This window comes from Pipistrellus kuhlii, unplaced genomic scaffold (genome assembly GCF_014108245.1).
Source record: "Pipistrellus kuhlii isolate mPipKuh1 unplaced genomic scaffold, mPipKuh1.p scaffold_m20_p_5, whole genome shotgun sequence".
NCBI classification, from domain to species: Eukaryota; Metazoa; Chordata; class Mammalia; order Chiroptera; family Vespertilionidae; genus Pipistrellus; species Pipistrellus kuhlii.
The window spans coordinates 68,024,892-68,048,241 of NW_023425551.1; the positions used below are offsets into that span (position 1 = coordinate 68,024,892).

The 23,350-nt window shown below is 40.6% G+C and overlaps 1 protein-coding gene across 8 annotated transcripts in view; it reads right to left on the reverse strand.

Moving 5' to 3' along the window:
* TFAP2B (transcription factor AP-2 beta) overlaps positions 1–2,384 on the reverse strand; it is a 29,332-nt gene extending 26,948 nt beyond the window's left edge. For 2 of the 8 annotated variants that reach the window (XM_036414244.2, XM_036414241.2), the window contains exon 1: positions 2,075–2,383. In XM_036414244.2, the coding sequence (XP_036270137.1) occupies positions 2,075–2,155 (81 nt within the window). In that variant the 5' untranslated portion in view covers positions 2,156–2,383. Of the gene's footprint in view, positions 1–467; positions 485–570; positions 766–2,074 lie in introns of those variants that run through there. The other 6 variants (XM_036414243.2, XM_036414239.2, XM_036414238.2 and 3 more) reach the window with 5 other exon arrangements.
* Between the last annotated feature and the right edge of the window lie 20,966 nt (positions 2,385–23,350).

The window sequence follows — 23,350 nt, forward strand, 5'->3', positions numbered from 1 at the left end:
ACACACCATCAATCTTCGGGTGCACTAAACCTCTCCTTTCCAGGCAAAGCCAGGGGCAACAGAAAACCTTTTCGGATATTTCAGGAACCCGTTCGACTGGCTTGACTGCCATTTCTGTTAAAGTTCAACCTTCCTCCCGACTTAAGCGGGCTCCTTGCACCGGGCTGTGGGTTCTCCTGTATGTGTTTTCAGCACAGAATTTAGCAGCTGGGAATACCTGCAACATATTCTCTCCCTCTCTCTCTCTCTCTCTCTCTCTCTCTCTCTCTCTCTCTCTCTCTCTCTCTCTCTCTCTCTCTCTCTCTCTCTCTCTCTCTCTCTCTCTCTCTCTCTCCCCCTCTCTTCCCCTCCCCCTTTATTCTCATCCCCTCTTCCACGCCACCCTTCCTTTTCCTCTTTCTTTCTTCTCTCCCCCCCTCCTTTATCATTCAGCCAGTTTACTTTTCCCAATCAAATGCCCTGCTTACGTTTTCGTGCCCCCTGAAGCCCGCCTAGATACCCATCCGAGGGCTCCGTCCACAGGGCCCCACGGCCGCCCGTGCCAAGCCCATGCCCACTGGGGCCGTTCACCGGTTCTTTTGGACGCGGGTTCTACCGCCTTCCACTTTGCCCCCATCCCGCGCTAAAGAACAGGAGGCCGAACCGAAACAAGCGCCCCGAAGCGGAGGCCGGGCTCCCCGTTACAGTCCGCACCGAACCACAACGAGGAGAGGGAAGCCTCAAGCATCCTGCATCGTTTGCAGGAAGAGGTCTCTCTCTCTCTCTCTCTCCCCCCCCCCCCCAAAAAAAATTAGGATTCGGGGCTGGGCAGAGCTGGGGGCAATGGGGAGCTCTGCCTGCGGGCGGGCGGGCGAGCCCATCTGGCCCGCGGGGCCGGCGGCGGCCGTCGGAGCTCGGCCGCTCGGAGCGCCGGTGGCCGGCACCGCAGGCGGCTGGGGCCGGCGTTCCCCGGAGCTACCGGATTGAGCTCCCCCCAACAGGAGGTGGTGGTGGTGGCCGTGGTGGTGGCGGTGGTGGCGGTGGCGGTGCGGAGGGGGCGGGGGCTGGTGTCCTACCACGACTGCTACTCCCGGCCCCGCGCTCGCCGCCCGGCCGGTCCCCTCCTCCTCCCCTCCGCTCTCCCGCCGCGGCCCGCCGCGCCGACCTCCGTTCCCAGCCCGCTGTGCCCGGCGCCTCTCCCCGGGCTTTTCTCTCCCTCCTCCCCGACGTCTGCGGGAGAAGTCTTCGTCCCCCCCAACGCCCTTCCTCTAGCACCTCATTTGGGGTCTCCGAGGCCACCCCGTTCGGGAACCCGGCTCAGCGGGCTGCCGCCGGCCTTCCCTTCCCCTCCGGCCGCGGGCCCGCGCCCCGCCCGCCCGGCCCTGGAGCCGCCCCGCGTTCTCGGCTCCGAGACCGAGAGCGCGTCGCGGGCGCGGCCCCTCCGGTCCTTCGGTGCCCAGAGGACCGCGCACCGGGCAGCGGCAGCAAATTCCCTAAAAATGCCCAACCATGGGGCGCTCTGATCCCCGGAAAAACAAAACCCAAGAAAAGAGGGGGAAAAAAATAACCGATGACTCCTTGGCTTGTGCTCCACCGGCACCCATCTATCTATCTCCCTCTTTCTATTTCCCATCCTCTATTTGGACCCGTTTGTGGTCGATTAGAGAAAATTTATTGAAAAATTAAAAAAAAAATTAAAGCCTGAGTCCAAGGAGACTCGAAAACCTAACCCTCGCCCTCACTCCCAACCAGCAGCCTGTCTTCTCTGCCCACCTTCCCCATCCCAGGCTAAGGGGGGTGATCGGGAGGCAAGGAAGAGAGAAAGCAAAAGAAAAGAAAAAAAAAAAAAAAGAGAAATCTTCTAGTCTAGTCAGATTTCCACTTCTTTCTCAGAATTAGTGAAGTCTCTTCCCCAAGCCAGCCTTTCTAAAAGTTAGAGAAAGCTCAGAAAACCGACCGGAAATCTGCTAGGAAAAACAGCTTAAAAAAAAAAAAAGCAAACACAACAAACCACACAAATATATGAGTTGGGGTGTCCAGAAGCTCACATTCTCTATCTGCAAAACCCTCAGATGCATCCAGGGTGCCCGCTCACCTCATAGATATCTTCGTACTTGACATTCTCCACGAGCTTCCAGAGCATGATGGCAGCCTGGTCTCTAGGAGGTGAGTGCATTCATGTGAGGAGCAGATGTCTGGCTTCTCAGGGCTCCGCTGTCTGTAATGATCCATCTATAATTGGAAATGGGGGATACACACCAAACCCGACGCTCCTCTCCCATCGCAACTTATATCTGTTGTCTCAGACAATAGGCTGGACGGAGCCAGCCTCAGCAGAGGGAGAAAACATGATTACACACACACACACTCAGGAGTTAGATGCAACCCGCAGACATATATATATTATAAAAAAAGATCACAAACACGGATTGACACCCAGATACCCCACATTTCGTTATGTAAGCACCCCTTGGGTCACGCCTAGGTCTACAGACGCTGCCCCATGCATGGAAAGGAGGAAAAGAGCGTTGATGTGTGTGATTAATAGAAATATACACATTTTAAAAAGCCTCTCTCTGTGGAAAATGATGAATCATGGTGGCCACGAATGAAAAGACTTTAAAATTTCTAATGAGAAACCAGGGGGCCAACAGCCTTCCTCCACCCCATTTTTCTATCTAGATTTTAAAAGGGAGTGAGATTTTTAAACACAAAAGCTCCCATTCGGATGTGTTCCGCAGGAGGGTATATTTAAGGCTGGATTTTGGGATTTTAAGGGTGATCTCTCTGTGTGAATGGCTATATAACTTTTTTTTTTTTAAATAAAAACTGTGCCTCTGTCACCATAGAACAAAAAGCCAGCTCACCAGAGTGACCATGGCTAACGTTTTTTGGTCATTTTGATGGACACAGTGGATAACTTAGATACTATCTGAGCACCTGAGCCTGCACTGTTTGCTATTTTACCGCTTGTTTGTATGTATTTTCAACAGATCCTGTGTGCCATCTTTTTCTTGGCCGCAGTCTCCATTTTATGAAGTTTATTATTATTATTTTTTTCAGATGTGGGAAGCAACACAGGCACATGCACCCATTTACACCCCATGAGTGGATCTGGAGCCTCCTTTGCCGAAAGGAGACATAGTAACGTTTTAGATTCATGGCGGTTTGTCTATAACTAACTTTTAAGTGGTTTTCCTCACGGAGGATCAAAATATAGTCACCTAAGCCTTTGGAAGGATTGAGGAGAGTGTTCTTTTTAAAGGCAATCTGAAAAACACTTTGGGGTTTGTGGGTTTTTGTTTGTTTTGATGTATTTTTTTTCCAGTAAGGTGATTTGGTAGTGTTTATTTTTTTCTTAATAAGGACAAAGTAAACAACAACGATAACAACGAAGTTCCCCCAACCCTGGAGCTCAGGAGCCTTTTAAGGCACAGGGTTTCTGGGTTTCATCCCAAGGTGACTATTCATCGCATCCCCCTCTTTCCCACCCCCTCTATTTTCCCCCTTTTCCCTTTCAGGGTGCAGGAGGATCCCCACAGCCAGGAGGGAAGTCCAGCGGAGGATCTCCGCCCCCGAGGCAGAAAATAAATGGCAGGAGGGAATGAGGAGGGACCAGGGCAATTTGGGGTGGAAGTTATTAAACCTGATAAGAATGAATCTGCAAAGGGCGATTGTCTGTAAATCTCGAGACTGCCGCCCGCCTCGCGCTGGAGCGGGGACTGTCACGGAGGAGAGGGTTCCGGACACGGGCTCCGTAAAAGCCAAGGGAATGCTTCAGAGAGTGCAGAATGAACAATTGGGCAGATTTTAAACTGAAATTGTTAAAATGCTAGGTGAAATGAAAGGGACACAAAGAAGGTGCTTCAAAAGGAACTTTAGAAAGAAACCCTATCTTAATTTCCAGTTTTCATTTTTATGCTTTTCCTTCCTTCCTTCCTTCCTTCCTTCCTTCCTTCCTTCCTTCCTTCCTTCCTTCCTTCCTTCCTTCCTTCCTTCCTTCCTTCCTTCCTTCCTTCCTTCTATTCTTCCTTCTTCTGCTTTAATTCTAACACCTTAAGTTATACAAAATCTATTCAGATTGTCCACTAGAAACATAAGCAAATATTTATTTTCTTGGCCCCCAGGGCTGGTTTGGACATTCTTCCTAATGTGCAATGAGACTGGAGACACGTTTCACCCTCCCTTTCCACCCTTTCCAGTCCTACAACCAGTCCCAGATCAATATTTTGCAAGATAAAGATTATAGATTTGAAAATTCAGATTCTCTAGACACAGTTTTATTAATGGGAATAATTGTCTTCTCACTTTCAAATCAATACCTCCATTATCTTTTTTTAAATCTAAAGTTCATTCTTATCCAAAATGAAAAGCATTTGGGAAGATCTTATTTTTTTTTCAAATGCTTTAAATAGACTCTCCATTTCTTTTTTGGTATATCATTGATTAGCCTAAAATAAATAGGCTCTAAGGGTTAAACCAAAAAAGCAAAAACAAAAAAAACAAAACCTGAGAGAGATACTTCATATATAAAACTCTTTTTAAAATACATTGGCATAACTGCTTTATAGCCTTATTTGTGTATCATTTCAAATTTTGCACATGCCAATAATGGGTGTTTTTAAAATTAGAAATGTCTTGAAATATTTCGTTAAAATGCATATAAATTCTTTAAGAAAACGAAAAAATAACCAAACTAGTTTTATTAAGAATGAAGCATAAATTAAAAAATATATACACGCATATAAAGAGATAGCCAAAGAAATACAGAACAATAATTATAACAGAGTCAATTTTTCAACGTGGACATTATTCAAAAAATCTTAGAAATTGCAATGGAAATCTTTCATAGGGAGCTGCCTCTGTCATTGAGCGGGCAACAGCGCCCTCTGTCGGGATTTTGTACAAGCACGCCACGCCAGATTGCTAGATTTTCTTCTACAGCAATTTCGGTTCTTGAAAACCTGTTATTGCTAAGAGCGTTTAAATTGAATTCTTATTATATCTACTACTTTTAGAAACGATTGCTTCAGCATCTAAAAAGCTTAAACGCCTTTAAAAGTATACAAATAGAAGCACCATCTTTACCGAGAAAAATTTCCCCATTTGAGCCAACTTTTCTTGATCTTAACTTTCTGTTGTATTTCTGTTATATTTCGCTTTAACCTCCAACCACGTAATGTAAGAAAAGATTCCCGCAAGAACTCAATTAATGCAAACGCATAGGCAAAACAAACTCTGAGTTCGAAGTGAAATTAAGAGGCTAATATGCATTTTCATCATTTCGTTTTTTTCTTGTCTTCTTGTTTTGTTCCCGTATTTTATTTTTATTTTTATTTTTATTTTTTTAGGGCACGCACAGGCTCGCCTAGGTCCAAGCGTGCTGGAGAATCCTAGACAGTTATATTCGTATTTTCAATTTCACTTATATTTATGTCCGTTTATAACAGCAGGCGGAAAAGTTAATAATACCGTCATTTTCTCAGCCTCCGATAGAGGGAATATTTTACGATGAATGTCAGAGACACCGACCGAAAGCGAATGCACTAGCATAGAGCCCTCTGCTGGCGGTTCCTGGTTCTAGGTTTTAAATAACAACAAAAAGTTACTGAAAAGTACCTTACATTCAATCAAGGTCAACTATTAGCGCTGCCATGTCTTATTTCTTATTTCTTCTAAAAAAATATAATTCTGGAAAAAGAATAACTGGAAGGGAAGGGTCAATTTAGATGGAGTTCGTTGAGGAAGCCACATTGACGCTGATACCTGACTATTGAGATTGAGAAGAAACTGTCAATGCAAAGAGATTTCGAAGGCCCTGGCCGGTTTGGCTCAGTGGAAAAAGCGTTGGCCTGCTGACTCAAGGGTCTCAGGTTCGATTCCGATCAAGGGCATGTACATTGGTTGAGGGCACATCCTCAGTGGGGGTGTGCAGGAGGCAGCTGGTCGATGTTTCTAACTCTCTGTCCCTCTCCCTTCCTCTCTGTAAAATATCAATAATTATATATATAGAAGATTTGGAAAATCCCTGGCCAGTGTAGGTCAGTTGGTTGGAATGTCATCCCATTCACCAATGGTTGCCAGTTTGATTCCAGGTCAGGACCTAAGTTGCACAGCCAGTGTGCCTCAGTGGTTGAGCATTCCACCTATGAACTACAAGAGGCCATGGGTTCGATTCCTGATCCAGACTCATGCCCAGGCTGGGTTGCAGGCTCAATCCCCAGCAGGGGGCATGCAGGAGGTAGGATACTGATGTTACTCTTTCATCAATGTTTCTATCTCTCTATCCCTCTTTACTTCTTCTCTCTCTAAAATCAATGAAAACATATATTAAAATATATTTTATTGGCTGAAACTGGTTTGACTCAGTGGATAGAGCATCAACCTGCGGACTGAAAGGTCCCACGTTCGATTCCTGTCAAGGGCATGTACCTTGGTTGCAGGCACATCGCCAGTGTGCAAGAGGCGGCTGATCAATGATTCTCTCTCATTGATGTTTCTAACTTGATTTTTTACAGAGAGGAAGAGAGAGTGATAGAGAGTTAGAAACATCAATGAGAGAGAATCATTGATCAGCCGCTTCCTGCACACCCCCCACTGGGGATGTGCCTGCCCGCAACCAAGGTACATGCCCTTGATCAGAATCGAACCTGGGACCTTTCAGTCTGCAGGCCGATGCTCTATCCACTCAGCCAAACCGGTTTCGGCTATATATATATATATATATATATATATATATATATATATATATATATATATTTTAAAAGATTCAAACAATAAATAAAAATTTTAAAAATATAAAACATAAAAATATAATTATGAATTATCTAAATTTTTCAGACTCCCTTCCCCCATTCCTATGAGGTAAGGCTTCATGAACTGTCTCCCTTTGAGACTGCCTGACGGACTACCACTTCTTTTACACATCACATGCTTCACCAGGATTTCCCTTTTTTATTTTCCCAAAATATAAAAATAATAGAATGGCCAAAAAAATAAATAAATAAATAAAAACCAACAACAACAACAACAAAAAAACCCAAAATAAAAAAATCAACAAGACTTAGAAATAGAGTTATTGTGTCAAGTTAGGACCCTGGTCCTTCTCATTCTCAGGAGGGATGGGGCAAGCCACTTAATAGCATGAACTTCAGTGTACTGAGCTATGAGCTGGGCATGATTGTGAGAATTCAATAAAACAATGCTTGTGAAGGACTATTTGATACTGTCACTTTGCACAACCATTTAATTTCTCAGCCTTGACACAAGACACTGGAGCTGGGTGTCAGCAAAGTGAAGACTTCCATCAGTCAGTGCTAAATTATCCTGGTTAGAAAGTGGAGGTGGGAATCCTATTTGAGGTCTTCCCACTGTGCACTCAGCAATTCCCGTACAGCATCAGGATGCTGTCTGCCTTCCTTCACTCTGAAATTAAGAGGACAATCCTTGACCCTGCTGGTGTGGCTCATTTGGTTGAGGGTTGTCTCATGCACTGAGATCACCAGTTCGATTCCTGATTAAGGCACATGCCTGGGTTTTGGGCTCCATCCAGTAGGAGGTATGCAGGAGGTAGGCCAGATATTTCTATATCAATAAAAGTATAATATATATATATATATATAGGCATAATTTAGGGACTACTAAGTTTTTCCAAAGTTATTCCCCCCTCTTCCACCTCCCTGGATTTATAAACAGGTAAAGGAAGAGAGAAAAGGGAGCACTGACTTCTTCAACATACCCAGACACTACCCCCACCTCTTACCCACCAGAAACATGATTGTCCCCTGAGTTGATTAATAAGACATGACAGCTGCACTTTTTATGGTGATGACCTGACTCTATTTTTCTCCCATCTTTCTAAGGTCAAGGTTTTTTCCATCATATTTTGGGGAAATCTTGATTATGTATTTTTATCATCCATTTGGAAACGTTACTGTTGAATGTGTGAAACTGAGCAACTGTTTGCCTTATCAGTGTTTACAAAATTAAACCAGGGTGGGCACCTCTAGATTGATTCTTCGTGATCATACAGATGGAGGCCACCACTGCAAAAGGAAATCACATTTCTTTCTTTAGCCATAGGATTCAATCAATGAAATTATAAAAGCTGAAATCACCCGTGAGAATGAAGATCATTGCGACTATGGATACTCCTACTTTCTCTTGGATTTTGTGGGGGAGCAGGAGTAATTTTATCACATATTTGGGGTGTTCTGATGTCCTTAGGTTTTTCTGTTTCATTGTGGGATATACAATTGCCAAGTGAACATTTTTCAAATCTGTTTCCTGGAGATGAAGAGGTTAAGGAATGCAAGATTGGAGGGGAGTGGCCATGGGGGGTGTTGGTTAAGTGATGCAAACAGCCACAGCACAGTTGTTTCCAATACCAGTGGCTATTCGGCATATAAAACGTGAGAGGCACGCTTCTCTCCTGGCGTGACTAATGCAGAAGGACAGGTGTTTCCGTCCTTGTGGACATTTCCACGTTATTGCTTTAAGAAGAAGCAATCTCAAAGGGTGAGAACACTAAACAATCTGGTCTCAAAATGCAACCAATAGACCAATGCACATCTGTGAGGAAAAATTTGCAAATAAAGACATGGAAAGATGTAGAGCAGAAATGTAACCTTTAAAGCATGAATAAACACATACAAGGCACAGCACCAGAGCTGAAGCATCTCTTACGTACAAGGGGCATTCAGGAGAAATTAGCATTACATGGGACCTACTTCCTAAAACTCACATCTATGAATTTTGATAAAAATAGAGAATGATACTCACTTTATGACCCTTTTTATTTCTCTCACCAGCTATGTCATGTTGGGCAAGTCCTTTTGCCCCTCCAGGACTCACTTTTTCATCTATAAAATGAGGTTGATTTATTAGCTGATATCCAAGACTTTTCCTTAGAAATGGACTTGATGAGATTTATGAAAGCATCAAATAAAAAATAATGAAAAGTTTAAAACTGAGGTGTTGCTTTTTTAATTAATTTGTTTTTGATTAATGAAAGAGGGAGGGAGAGAGAGAGAGAGAGAAAGGGAGAGAGAGAGAAAGAGAGACATCATCGATCAGCTGCATCAGCTGCCTCTTCCCCATAAACCAGCAGTCTGGGTGTGTGCCCTGACCAGGAAATGAACCTGCTACCTTTCGGTATAAGGGATGAGGGTCCCACCAACTGAGCCACACAGGCCAGGGCAAAGTGTTTCTTTTCTTTCTGAACATGTTCTCACAAAATCTCAGCTCTCTGGGACCCTCAGGGTGTGTGTGTGTGGGGGGGGGGGGCAGTTTAAGAGAATTGACTCTGATCTTTTGGTAAATGCTAATCACACACAAAACGTTTTTAGGAATATCATCTTAGAAGAAAGCAAACAAAGAAAAGAAAAGAAGACAACTTGAGGGAAGAGGATATCATTTTAACAGTTAGTACCTCATAGGCACTTTAAAGAAGTCAAGCATCTAAGTCTAGAAGAATGACATCTTATTGCAGTAAAAGGGTTTGCAGTTTTGATCTTGACATTATGGCCAGTAACTTTTGATAAAGTATGTGAAAGGAAGACATGTCTACTAGCAGAAGCTGGAAAACACTTCATTTTCAGAAAGAGGGGAAACGATGGGAACTGGAAACAACAGATGAGGAATCATGCTGTTGTTCTCTCTCTCCTTCCCGCCCCCCCCCACCCCCACCCATCAAATGATTGTGTAGGTTGTCAAAGGACTTAGTCCTGCATTCTTGGAGGGAAGGAGGAGATGCCTGGACACCAGTCTGGACTCAGGAAGAACAGACCACCCGTGTTCTCCTTTCTTTTTGTCATGGATTTACTAGGCAGTAAACACAAAGGGACACAAAGTCCCGCAGATCATGAAGACACTTCAAAAATGTCTCTCCGGCTCCTTGTTGAGTGATAACATTTGGGGGCAGTCTGCCTTTTGACTAAGGACAAGAGCTTTGGAGTAGACAGGTAGGTGTGAATTCCAGATCTGCCACTTACTTTCTTGGACATTCAGAAAATTACTGAACCTCCCTGAACCTCAATTTCCTTATATGAAGCATCCTATATAATAAAAAGGTAATATGCAAATTGACCATCATGCTCTTGCACAAGATGGCCACCCCCATGTGGTCACTATGGCAACCACAAGATGGCTGGCAGGGGAACAGTTATGCATCAATCAGGCTGGCATGGGAGTAGTTAGGGGGTGAGGGCAATTGGGAGGCATCAGGCCTGCAAGAGAGGGCAGTTAGGGGTGACCAGGCCTGCAGGTGAAGGCAGTTAGGGGTGACCAGACTGGCAGGCAGAAGCAGTTAGGGGCAATCAGGCAGGCAGGCACGTGAGCATTGAAAGGCAGCAGTCCTGGATTATGAGAGGGATGTCCAACTGCCGGTTTAGGCCTGTGGGATTGGGCCTAAACCGGCAGTTGGACATCCCCCAAGGGGTCCCAGATTGGAGAGGGTGTAGGCAGTGCTGAGGAACACACCCCTCCCAGAGCACAAATTTTATGCACCAGGCCTCTAGTTTGAAACATATTTCCATATATGAGACATATTTATTATATGAAATATGTACACAGCAATAGTCATTACATGGGGGTGGTCATAATGAGGAGGCAATACATATGATAATAACCCATTGCCTCCAGCATAAGGAAATACTCAGTATATTGAATCTACTGTTACCACCACAGATTTGCAGCTATTTGAATAATTCCCCCTTCCCCCCAATAAGTTGATTGTTAATAAAAACAAATTTGAGTCAATTGCTTTCATAGTTTACCGTGGAACCTTGTTCTTAGTCTTATTTTTCTTTCTAATATTAAAAAAAAATGGTGACTCCAAAGAAGAATTAAAAAATGTGTTCATTATTTTTCAGGTGCTAAACATTGGTGGGGAATAGTCACTACAGTGGATTACAGAATGAAGATTCAAAAATATTTTGACAGGCTAATACTCTGGAATAAATCCCCAAATCTAATTTAACAAAGATAAAAGCAACAAAAACATAACTGTAGAAGGGAAGATTCCAGACTGGCAGAGAAAGACATGAAAATACGTACAGTTTTCCACTGCTCAGGGTTCTTATTGTTTCTGGAACACAATAGTCACATCAGCATCATACACAGCAACTTGTTGAGATTGATAAATACAGATTGTGACTGAAATCCTAGATTGCATTAGTAAGGATTGTATGTTCAGGTCCAGATAAGTTGCAATCCCACAGTCAGACTGGATTTCTGGCATTGTGTTCAATTGGGTGGTCTACTTAAACTGTCCCTGATAACCCAAAAGGTCTCTAAAAGACAGTGACAGGATTAAAGCAAGTCCTAGAAGCCACGTCAAGGGAGAAAGGGTTGAGAAAACTGGGATAGTTATCCTAGAACAGAGAAAAGTTGGGGATGTGAACTCTGTCTTCTACTATCTGGGGTTAATCTTGGGGAAAACAGACTGGAGGGGAAAAATTAGCATACATCTTATTCACTGCTATATTGCGTGCATAGAACCAAGCGGCGAGCCCAAATTCAATCAAATCATTTTAGCTAAAAACATTCTCTTTCCCTCGAAAACAGGGGTGAGGACTTCTGGCCAAAGGGCCATGTAAAGCCCAAGAAATTATTTGGTCTAGTCCTGCCAAGGCATTAGGGTTGAGTTAATTCAATGTTTGACCAAATATAGCAGGCTCATGTTTAAGTTGATAATTTTGTACAACCCACAAATGATGTTATATGTAAATATCCAAATGGTGCTTGGCAGAAAAAGGTCCCCCGCCCCTGCTTTAAAGATAGAGGATAAAGATCGTCAGAGAGAAGTGATTAGGAGGCTGATTTAACTCAGTATGAGAAAATGATTTTCTAAAAATGTGAAGGACGACAGGGCAGCTTTGATTGAGGTCTTGCAGGATGCTGGCAGAGCCTGGGAGGCCTCTGTCTGGAGTGGGGTTTTCTGGTATGGGACTAGGGTTTTCTGGTATGGGACATTTGGAATAACTTTGTAATTGTCTAAGGGAATTTAAGTCACAATCCTCAAACAAGTCTATGATACACAAAACAGAGAAGACTTACCTGTTGAAACTTACCATGTTCCATGCCCTATGCTAAGCATATTAAATATATTAGCTCACTTAAATTTTAAAAAATATTTTATTGGTGTCAAAGAGGAAGGGAGAGGGAGATAGAAACATCAGTGATGAGAGAGAATCATTGATCAGCTGCCTCCAAATGCATCTCTTTCCCCCCTGCAAGATTTGAGAGAAAAAGACTGTATAATGTTTTAGAATGATACATTTTGTATTTTTAATATAAATAGAAAAGTTCATTATTCAATACATAGTTCAATTCAATAAATTCAGACAACTCTATTAAAACAGAACTGGGTTGAACAGTCAGTTCTACTTGTTCTGCGTGAGGACTTTAGAAGACCAGTGTTAGAACTGGGAGCTATTATGCCAGGCCCATTCTTTCACAGAGGAGGAAGGTAAGGCTCAGGAAGGTGAAATGATTTGCCTAAGGTCATACATGGGTCAGTACAAAACCTCAGCTCTTCTATCTTCTAATTTTCAGGTTGTTTTTTTTCCCCCCTCCACAAAGTTTGCTCCTGCAATTCACTGCTACCTCTCACTGTGGAAACAACTCAAGCATGTTTCTCTTTAATTCCTCAGGTCTATTGGTTATAAGCACGTACCCTAACACACACATTTATACCCTCTTAAAAGTTTTGTGATGGGCGATAAAATATTTGCTCTTTCTTCTGAGAATAGAAATGAAAGAATAATGAAGCACTGCATTTGATAGATCCAGATTATAGTTTTTGCTATGATGATAGTTAGTAAACTTTTATAACATACAATTACTAAGGAAAACACTACTAATTCATCATTTCTCTTCCTTTAATGCAATTTTCAAATGTATCTAAGTTTCTTATCAGCATAACTTAACCATGGAAGAATGGAGCACAACCATGAAAACCAAGTACATAAATAAACCATGCACTAATATAAAAACATTTGTTAGATGCCTGTTTCTTGTCTTTAGCACCTTAGGTGATGATAGTGATGCTAACACTTAACAGGTGTCAGGAAAAGTTCTAAGTGTATTTGTTATGTGTGTTATCTCATGTACTAGCCCACTGTACCATCTGGAGATGAGAAGAAATTGAAATAAGATTCCTTTGGCTAAGTATTTAATCAGGGAAGCAATGTATTGTATATAAGGCTAAAACCCACTTATATATGGAAACTAGAGGCCTGTTGCATGAAATTTGTGCACTCAGGGGAGGTCCCTCAGCGTCTGGGAATCGTTGAGGATGTCCAGCAGTTGGATAGCCCTACCGCTGCTGTGGAGGCAGGAGAAGCTCCCACCACCGCCACTGTGCTTGCCAGCTCAGGGCTTCTGGCTGAGTGGCGTTCCCCCTATGGGAGCGCACTGACCACCAGGGGGCAGCTCCTGCATTGAGCGTCTGCCCCCTGGTGGTCAATGCATATCATAGCAATTGGTAGTTCTGCAGTTTGGTCGATTTGCATATTTGCCTTTTATTAAATAGGATAGGATCCTGACCCAGTCTATCAGGGAAATAAATAGAAGGGAAAGGCAATACTAGTTGGAACATGAATTGAATCAGAGAGGGTTTCTAATAGGAGAAGGTGAGTGTACAGCTAAAACTTAAGGAAAACAGAGAAGGAAAAACAGAGAGAGAGAGAGAGAGAGAGAGAGAGAGAGAGAGAGAGAGAGAGAGAGAGAGAGAGAGAGAGAGAGAGAGAGAGAGAGCGAAAGAGAGACATGCAGGAGAAATGGGTGCCAGGCATTGTGAAAATATAAAGAAACCTCCTCCCAACTGCAACTGGAAAATCATGTTAATGATATTGGAAGGTGCATTTGACTGATAATAGATAGTTGCTCATGGTTATATTTGAAGGTGGAGTTCTAAAGCCAATGAAATGACTCAAGAGGAATTGGATGCAACTTGACCCTCCTGAACTTGGTACATGAAGATTTTGTGTGCAAGCCAGAGAGAAGCCAGCCAGAGCTAGGTGGGGCTCTGAGCAGAGGATCTCTCCTGGGAATGAATGAAATTTTCCTTGGTGCTAAGGAGTCAGTCCACATCTCCAAATGCATCTAGTAGTTTGTTTCTTCATTCAGCCAACAATCTCACTCAGGGGAGGAAAAAAGAAAAGAAGATCAATTTCCTGGTAACAGAGATGTGCAAAGGATGGTGGATAAATTCGTTCACTGATGTAGTCAAATATTTTTGTTTAGATGTGTAATTCATTTAAATATCATACAGAGTGGATTAACTAAAAACAGCAGCAATAACACCACCTTTGTTTTACTAACAGTACTTGATTACTATAAAACAATATTTTACAGAAATTGTAACAAAATACTAAAGCCTAGGTACAAAATTTCATTATGGGGTACATTAAAAATATGTTAAGAACATATGCTAATTCACCATAATAATTTTGGTGGGGGCTACCCCTAGTTGAACAATACAGAGAGGCCTGGTTATTACCCTGGTATATAGGGAAATAGGGTCAAAAGATAAGGTTAAGAGGCCATCCTGAGTCTGTGCAGTGAGTGAGAGACATCTCTTGAGTCATTAGGGAGTAGATTATCCTGTTTTGAAAGCAAGTCCTACTCTATTTTCACTGATTATTTGTTTGCTTTTACCTCTTTGATTTTCCCCCCCAGTGGTTTTTGTTTGCCCTGTTCCTTGGATCATTACTCATGTAATCTATAAAAGGAGGTTATTAGAAACTGTTGATACTCCTTGTCCACAGGAGTTGACATTAGGAATAAATTACATTAAAAAATCATATTTTAAAAGTTTTGCATAAAGGGGATCTGTAATTAAAATCAAACATTCTGAATTAATCCCTGATACAAAATGAAACAAATAAAATGAATGAGATATGTAATGGAAGATAAATAACAAATGCTGATAAAGAAAACATGTGGTTTTTTTTTTCATTACCATGCAGCTTGGGTTTCATAAGGAATGAATCATCTTCTGGCTCTGAAATGTTTAATGTTGGCATTGGTTGCTATTAGACAATGGGGAAAAATATAACTTTCATTTTCCATGCAAATAATTGCAATATTATATTTTGGACATTCATGGGACAAGAGACAGAAAATTTATCTTAACAAGTACTTTAAAATATTTTTAATGATATTTTGATCTTAGTGAAGAAACCTAAACCAAATTTAGGAATTGGCTCAAAAAATAATACAGTGAGCAATATTCTTCTCTTTCACATTCTACAACATAGAATGGGAACTAAATTTTCCTTTTAACTTTCCAGATTCTAAGTCTACATATTTATATATAAAGGAATAATGAAATATTATGTATCTAACATAAGTGGTTTGATACAAAGGATGAAAGAAGTTATGGAAATCCAGATGTAATCATGAGTAAAAAAAAAAATGGACTTGGTATTCTAGAGCACACATCATCTTTTGCAAACTAGATATTTAGATCTTGAACAAATAAGGTGGTTGACCTCAGTACTTGTGATTATAAACACACATGGTTTATCATGTAATTAAAACAAATAGATGTAAGTCTGATTTTGAATGTTTTTTCATATTACAAGAAGTAAAATAATTAAATTAGACTTGGCAGAAATAGTATAGAAATGATATGTTCTCATTGTACCATGTCGGAAGGCAAATGATGGCAATCGGTGTCATGGTTGGTGATACTGATCAATGGCTTGGCTCAAATAATGTCTGCCAGGTATCTCCTCTCTAAAGCCACTCTTTTCCTATCACAAGGTGAAACACTGGAGAAATGCAATTTGGGTAATAGATGCAAAATATTTGCTCGTATCATAAAAGAAAGACTGAGAAACTGTTCTGTGTTAAAGGAGATTAAAGAGATATGCCAACTGAATGCAATGCATGACCTGGTATTTTCTTTTGCTATAAAAGATGTCATTGGTATGATTTCCAAAACCTTTATAAAATGATGGATTATAAGTAGTATTCTCTCAATACTAAGTTCTTGATTTTGAAAATCATGTGTGGCTATATAAAAGAATGTCTTGGCATTTGGGAAACACACATTCAAGCATTTCAGATGTATATGAGGCAAGAGGTAGAATGTTAATATTTGGAGAATCTGAGTGAGTGTGAATTAACACATTTCAGCAATCTCTAAGGCAGAATACTAGGCTCAGTTTTGGCAGCTGGTCCTTCGTTTGATTTCCTGTCAAATCCTGAGCAACATACTTAGACAATCTTGGTCTTTACCTACCTCAACTATCACTCAATATTTTTCACTTTGTTCTGTTTTCATTTGTAAAGACTTTATTTTATTTTTTAAATATCTTTTATTGATTTTTTTTACAGAGTTGAAGAGAGAGGGATAGAGAGTTAGAAACATTGATGAGAGAGAATCATCGACCAGCTGCCTCTTGCACACCCCCTACTGAGGATGTGCCCGCAATCAAGGTACATACCCTTGACCGGAATTGAACCCGGGACCTTTCAGTCTGCAGGCCAACGCTCTATCCACTGAGCCAAACCAGTTTTGGCTGTAAAGACTTTATATTCAGACTTTGAAACTCAGTTACTTTGTAGCCTTAGTGGGCTCAGTTTTATAGGCCTTGCTAAAAGGCTGTCTTTCCCAGCCTCTGATGGTCGAAGAGTCATATGGCCAGGGAGCCCTCAGGGCAGTGTAGTGGGAGACTTCAGGAAGGGTGCTCAAAGAGAGCATATGCAACTGGGAAAGGCACCTTTAGACTTTCCAAGTCTCTTCCCTCTTCCTCTTGCCTGCATTGTGGGTATCATGGCAGTCACCATGAACCACGATTTGAATCTTAAAGAGGGAAGCCAGGGTTTTGATGGTGGAGCTAGAGAATGGAAAGAGCAGCTAAAGAATGGAAAGAGCCTGAGCCATTGACAACTGGAATCACTACAGCAATGCCAGGCTGCCTCCCTCTGGATTTCTTTTATATCGATATAAGAGAGTAGCAGCTGATTGATGATTCGCTTTCATTCTCTTTCATCATTGATGATGCATTCTCTCTCTCTCTCTCTTTCTCTCTCTCTCTCTCTCTTTCTCTCTCTCTCTCTCTCTTTTTTCTCTCTCTCCCTTCCTCTTTCTGAAATCAATAAAAAAACATACCTTTAAAAAGATATCTTATAAACAATAATATAATAGGAAGAACAGCTGTAAAGCTAGGAAAAGTGAAATGTTTAAATTGGAAAATAAGGATTAGAACCCAAATCTTTTATTTCCTAGATCTTTTTCTTCCACTGCATAACACAAGTTAGAATGTAAGCCATGAGGATAGAATCATCAGGCTTTAAAATTTTTTTTGCTGGTATATCCCCAGTGTCTAGAAGAATGTTTGGAACATAGTAAATCTTCAATGAACATTTATTGATTAACTGAATGGGGAATTTTGAAACGAGACAATAATTTGGTTCTTTTTCAATAAGGAGCATAGAAATATAACTGAGAAGTTAAGTCTATTTGACTGTAGGAAGAAAAAAAAATATAAGGCATATTTATGACAAATAAAAATATGCATAAAATAGATAATGCAAGGCACCTATTTCTTTCATGTTCTTATTTAGCTAATAAAATGAGCCTTCAATAAATAGGTTATTAAAATTGCTATTTTTTGTGTTTGTGAAATAAAGCCAATATTTTAAAAATACTTAAAGAGATCATTTATAAAAAAGAAAATTGATAATGTATTTTGAGAAGTGAAGAATTCTCTATAGATTGGGACTTTATTACTATATAAATTTGTGTATACACATGACAGATTTGCTTGAAGTATGGCAAACTGATAATGGGAGAGTGAGGACCAGATTTTTTTTTATTTTTTTTTTTTTACCTATCAACCTTCTACAAATATTACACCTGCACTAATCATTCCTCATCACTGACAGATGGTGGGATTGCTAGGTGGAAATGTTCACAGGAGTAAAAATGTATGTGTTTTTAAAAATAAAGATATCACATGCAACTGAAATGTTCTAATTAGTACCATGGAATCTTACCTGACTTTACATGGAAATCCCCTCAAAATTTTCAACTTAAAATCATAAAAGCCTCTTTTACCAGAGGGTTTTTATGAGCAAACCATATAATTTTGCGGCTCGCAAGTAAGGTGTAGTAATGACACCTTTTCATTTGTTATTTACTTGTACAGGTTAGAGCAGCAGGCACATGAGGAAAGATCTGAAGAATAACATTGCAATCTTTTGGAGAAACCACATCAATGGTCCAGGCAAACCAGGGAGTGTAAACACTCTATACAAGAGGAGACATTATGGAACGGTTAATGGAGTAATCGGGGCTGAAGACATGCGGCAAGAAAACAAGACATCTCCTGAAACCTGGAGGACAGCTGTATTGCCTAACGATGCTCCAGGAGTCAGAAACAGCAACTCTACAGTATCTCTCCTGTGGTCTCTGGGTTGTACATTACTTCTAAATAATGACTCATGAGAATAAATTGATTTTCATCTATTCTGTGCATCTTGGACTTGTAGGTGCTTATGGTAACTAATTAGTTCCAATAGAATGGGCTGGTCCAGATCTCGGTAAATTATGGGATTGTATCCATCATTTAAGTAAATCATGTTTAAGCTGTGAGCACTGGAGGTAGAAGAATGTCACCTTTATAGCCACCCTGATTGTATACACATGTCAGGTAGGTGGGGGAAGTCTAAGCAACCTGGTCATGGATAGTAAGGAGAAAGGAAAGTGGGGGAAGCCATAGTGATTGTCAAAGAAGGGTGTTTTCCTTTCCCTTCCCAGTGTTCCATGTGCGCTGCTTTTTTTCCCAGCTGGCCACACCTCATGGGTCTCCACCACCTTCTCAGTTAGCATTTCCAGGTCCCGGCACCCATTGTTCTTTTAGTGTGGACTCTCTGGCAGCCCTGAGCTGCTTGAGGAAGACATCTGTGCTTTTCTGTGCTTCTTCTCCTCTGATTCATTTTCTCAATCCACTGGCCAGAGAGGAGTCCTTGAAGCTCACTGACTCTACAAAGTCCTGAGATGACCTTATTCTAGGTGTTTAATTCACCTGGAACTGCCTAGTGATTTCCATGGAGATTTGGCCAGTTTTAGAAAGAAATTATGATTTTGAATCTAAATGTGTTGCCATAAATTAAGAAATGTGATTAAAAGCAACAATTCTAGCACACACTTATACACATCCATAAATGCTGCTCTGAAATTCATAGACATATAACCTACATAGATACTATTTTTACCAAGAAGGGGAAAGGCAAATAGGAGAGAGAGAGATACTATGGTGGGAAGAGGTGGAGAAAAGGTAGGAACAGAGAAAAAAGTCAGGGAAGCCAGATTTCTCAGTCCTGGGAATGCATGCTTCAGAGGTGTACTGTACTGCCCCCTATGTTTGACTTTAGTTATTGGCTCTAAGGTGGTAATTATCAGACTTTTATTTTAGGTACTTTAGAGGGGAGTGCACAGTTAGCACATATTCTCAGGTTCCACTCTTAAAATGTTGACTCAGCAAATTAGGAGTAAGGCCTAAGAATTTTCCTTTAAAAAAGGCTTCAGAAAATTTAGGTTCAGGTGGTCATATAAAACTTCTTAGAGAGCCCTAACTGGTTTGGCTCAGTGGATAGAGCGTCCGCCTAGGGACTGAAAGGTCTTAGGTTTGATTCTGGCCAAGGGCATGTACATTGGTTGTGGGCATATCCCCAGTAGGGGGTGTGCAGGTGGCAGCTGATCAATGTTTCTCTCTCATTGATATTTCTACCAGTAACTCTCTATCCCTTTTCCTTCTTCTCTGTAAAAAAATCAATAAAATATATTTTTTAAAAACTTTTGAGAGAGAGAGAGAGAGAGAGAGAGAGAGAGAGAGAGAGAGAGAGAGAGAATGTGTATGTGAAATGAAACTTCCTTTGAATAAATGTGATCATTCTAGAAATTCAGGGTTGAGTTATTTTGATAAAGGAGAAAGAAAGAATTTTTGAATCAAGGAAGGAAAGAGGAAACATTTATCTATGAGATTCATGAGGTATAAAACCTAATAGGGGAGATATACTGTCATCATTATTCTGTTGTGCTTTTTCAACTGACACATGTGATTTGATTAGCTTTAAGACCTGACCCAAAAAAGGCGGTCTAGACATCCTCACAAAACTTTCAGAGGTGGGGCTATTCAGACAGCAGTCTATATTGGGAGAAAACACAGCGTGACAGAAATGACATACCAACTTGACATTGAGGAGTTTGAGGGTCCAGTTTCTATGCTTCTTGGGACAAACCTTTTTTATTCTCTAGGCTTCCTTATTCTTTCCTTTAAAATGAAGGCTCCAGGAAAGATGGTCTGCTGTTTTTTTCCAGTGCTGCATTCTGCAGGAAGACCTGGTAATAGCCTTATTGAGGGAATCATTGCCATTAAAAACTGGATAAATGTCAGGTAGTCTATAAGCACCAAGTGGTCAAGGGACAAAATACTAGCAACAATATTATTCAGTTCCTCCTGGAAACCAGGATTGGTGCTACATACTTTATATGTATTTTTCTCAGCCTTTCCCCAAATCAAACAAGCTGGGCTTCTTTACTATCATTTTACAAATGAAGAAAATAAGATTCAGAGAAAAGAGGTGGCATAATATTAGGGCTTAAGAGCAAGGATTCCAGACCCTTGAGCCACGGGCTTGAATCCTGACTGCACCACTTTCTAGCCCCTTGAGTTCCATGTGTGAAAGTTACTGAACACTCCTTGTGCCTTAGTTTCCTTATTGGTAAAGTGAGGATTATGTGTGATACCTCCCTCGTGGGCTCTTCTACATGGTATATTTTATGCAAGTGTTTGCTTCAACAGTCATTACTTGTTTGTTTTTGGTGTTTTTTTTTTAGAACAGAAATTCAAACCCAAGTTTGTTTGAATCTGAAACCCATGCTAGTTCCTTGCTCAACAATTGGTATAACATTGCTGAGCCAGTGTTCAAGCCCAAACACAACCCCAGTGAGTCAAGATGCCTCATTCAGACATGAAAGAGAATGTCAACAGAACCTGGAAAGGGAGGTTACAACATGTTCTCAAACTAGAAGCCATTAAATTCTAAGCCATTATATTTCACATACATTGTCTGCAAACTTTGAATTAAACCTAAGGTTCAAATAAAATTATGAAATTAAATATAGCATGTATTTTAAGAAAATTCACACACACACACACACACACACACACAGACACCTGTTTGTCACCTTCAATAAGCTTGTAATGTTGGAATGAACTTTTACTTTAAAAGTGGATGAACTAAGGTACAAAGCTATGTAATTAGTTACTGAATGTTGTTATTTAATGCTCTTATGAACTTCATATTGCAATAGAGCTGATAGTGAGTACAGAAACATAATAAAGAATTATATACTGCTGCCCCGCCAGTGTGCCTCAGTGGTTGAGCTTCGACCTGTGAACCAGGAGGTCATGGTTTATTTCCCGATTCCCGGATTTCAGGCTGAATCCTCAGTGTGAGGTGTGTGGCAGATGATCAATGAGTCTCTATCATTGATATTTCTATCTCTCTCGCCTTCTTTTAAATAAATAAAAATATATTTTAAAAAAGACTTATACTGTTGTGATAAAGTCTTCTTTACCCATTCATTTATTCTTTACTTGACATCAATTTCAGATCTTTTCCCTCTACTGAGCAGCTTCAGTTTGTCAATTATCTGCATATTGGTTAAAATCAACTCCTTCCACATTCCCTATTTGTCAAATGCTTAAGAATTTTAAAGGAGTATACTAGTTTTATTTTTCACTTTTGTTGAAGTTTAACTTAGTTCTCTGAATAATCTAATATAAATTGCAGTCTTGTCACTGAATAATATTCTATTATCTACCATCTATTTCTATATATCATTTATATATATCAACCATTGTCATAACATTTTTCACACATCTATCACTTATAATAGGTGGTACATTGTCAGGTGATATGTAACTATTTGAATGAATTGTGGAGAGAACAGCCATTTCCTCCTCTTGCTCTAGCAATCTATCAATAGTTGATGGGTGATAACTCTCTCCATCGTCCAGCAGAGGGCAGTAGAATACACTCTCTAGTTTACCAAGGCCTTCAGAGTCACTGTTGATATTTTGAAAGGAAGTAAAACCTAATATGAGAGTATTTGGTGGGGGGGGGGAAAGTAGGGGTTATATTGATCCCTGTTATGAATCAGAATAAAAATTATTTCTCATTGTAACTTTGTCTTCTTCAGCAAAGTGGCAATTGGTGCGTGACTCAAAAGCATTCATCCCTATGTAATCTTATACTTTTTAAGTATCTTTCTTAATTATTTTTTAAATCTATCCATATTCTATTTCCTCATGAAATTGTTTAAAGGGCCAATAAATCTGCCCCTATGGTTACTTGTTTATTTAGAAAGATAAGTCTGTGCCTATGGCTACTAAAAATATTTAGTAGTAAGGTATCTGTGCTCTATAACTATTAGTTTATTTATTAGCCATTCAAGAAATATTTTAATGTAACTTTAAAACACTTTTAGGGCAGAGATCCTTTTCCAGAGCCCCACCTCCAAAGACAGTTTTTTTTGTTTTTTGTTTTTTTGTTTTGTGTGTGTGTGTGTGTGTGTGTGTGTGTGTGTGTGTGTTTTCCAAAACTTGTTTGTTCCTGGCACATCCATCAACATGTTAGGATATGCAGAAAGTTCTTCCAATCCTCACCCTTTGATCTTACTAGCTGTTTGATCATTTTTTTCATTCCCTGTCACTCCCATGAACTCATCTTTGTTAGCCACAAACATCCACACTGCCCTGTCCCTCCTTCCATTGTGGTTATCACTGTCTGTGCCAATTTTCAATTAAGAAGATAGAAAGTAAAGGGAGTGCAAAAATCTGAATGTTCCCCCTTATCACAACTCCTCCAGGTGTCCTGGTGTTGGAAATTCTCAGCTGCTTAGTAGGTATGATAAAGTGGAAACTGGAATTTGGGGAAATAACAGGTAGGGGAGTAAAAATGGGTCACAATAGAAGCAATAGGAAGAGTTTGCTGAGCAAATTCACATACAAGGTTTTTTGTTTTTTTGTTTTAAAGATTGTTTTTAAGATTGTTTTTTTTAAGAGAGCTAAGAAGGGCAAGGGGGGGAGAGTAACATCAATGAGAGATCAGAGCATCTATTGGCTGCCTCCTGCATGCCCCCTACTGGGGATTGCGCCTGAAACCCAGGCATATGCCCTTGACCAGGATGGAACCTGCGACCCTTCAGTCTGCAGGTCGACGCTTTATCCACTGAGCCACACCAGCTAGGGCTTAGCAATCTTTATCAACAACTTTTTCTGCTGTTCCAGACATTGTACGAATAAAATAGATGAGGTCTCTTCTCTTGTGGACTTTATAGTCTGCT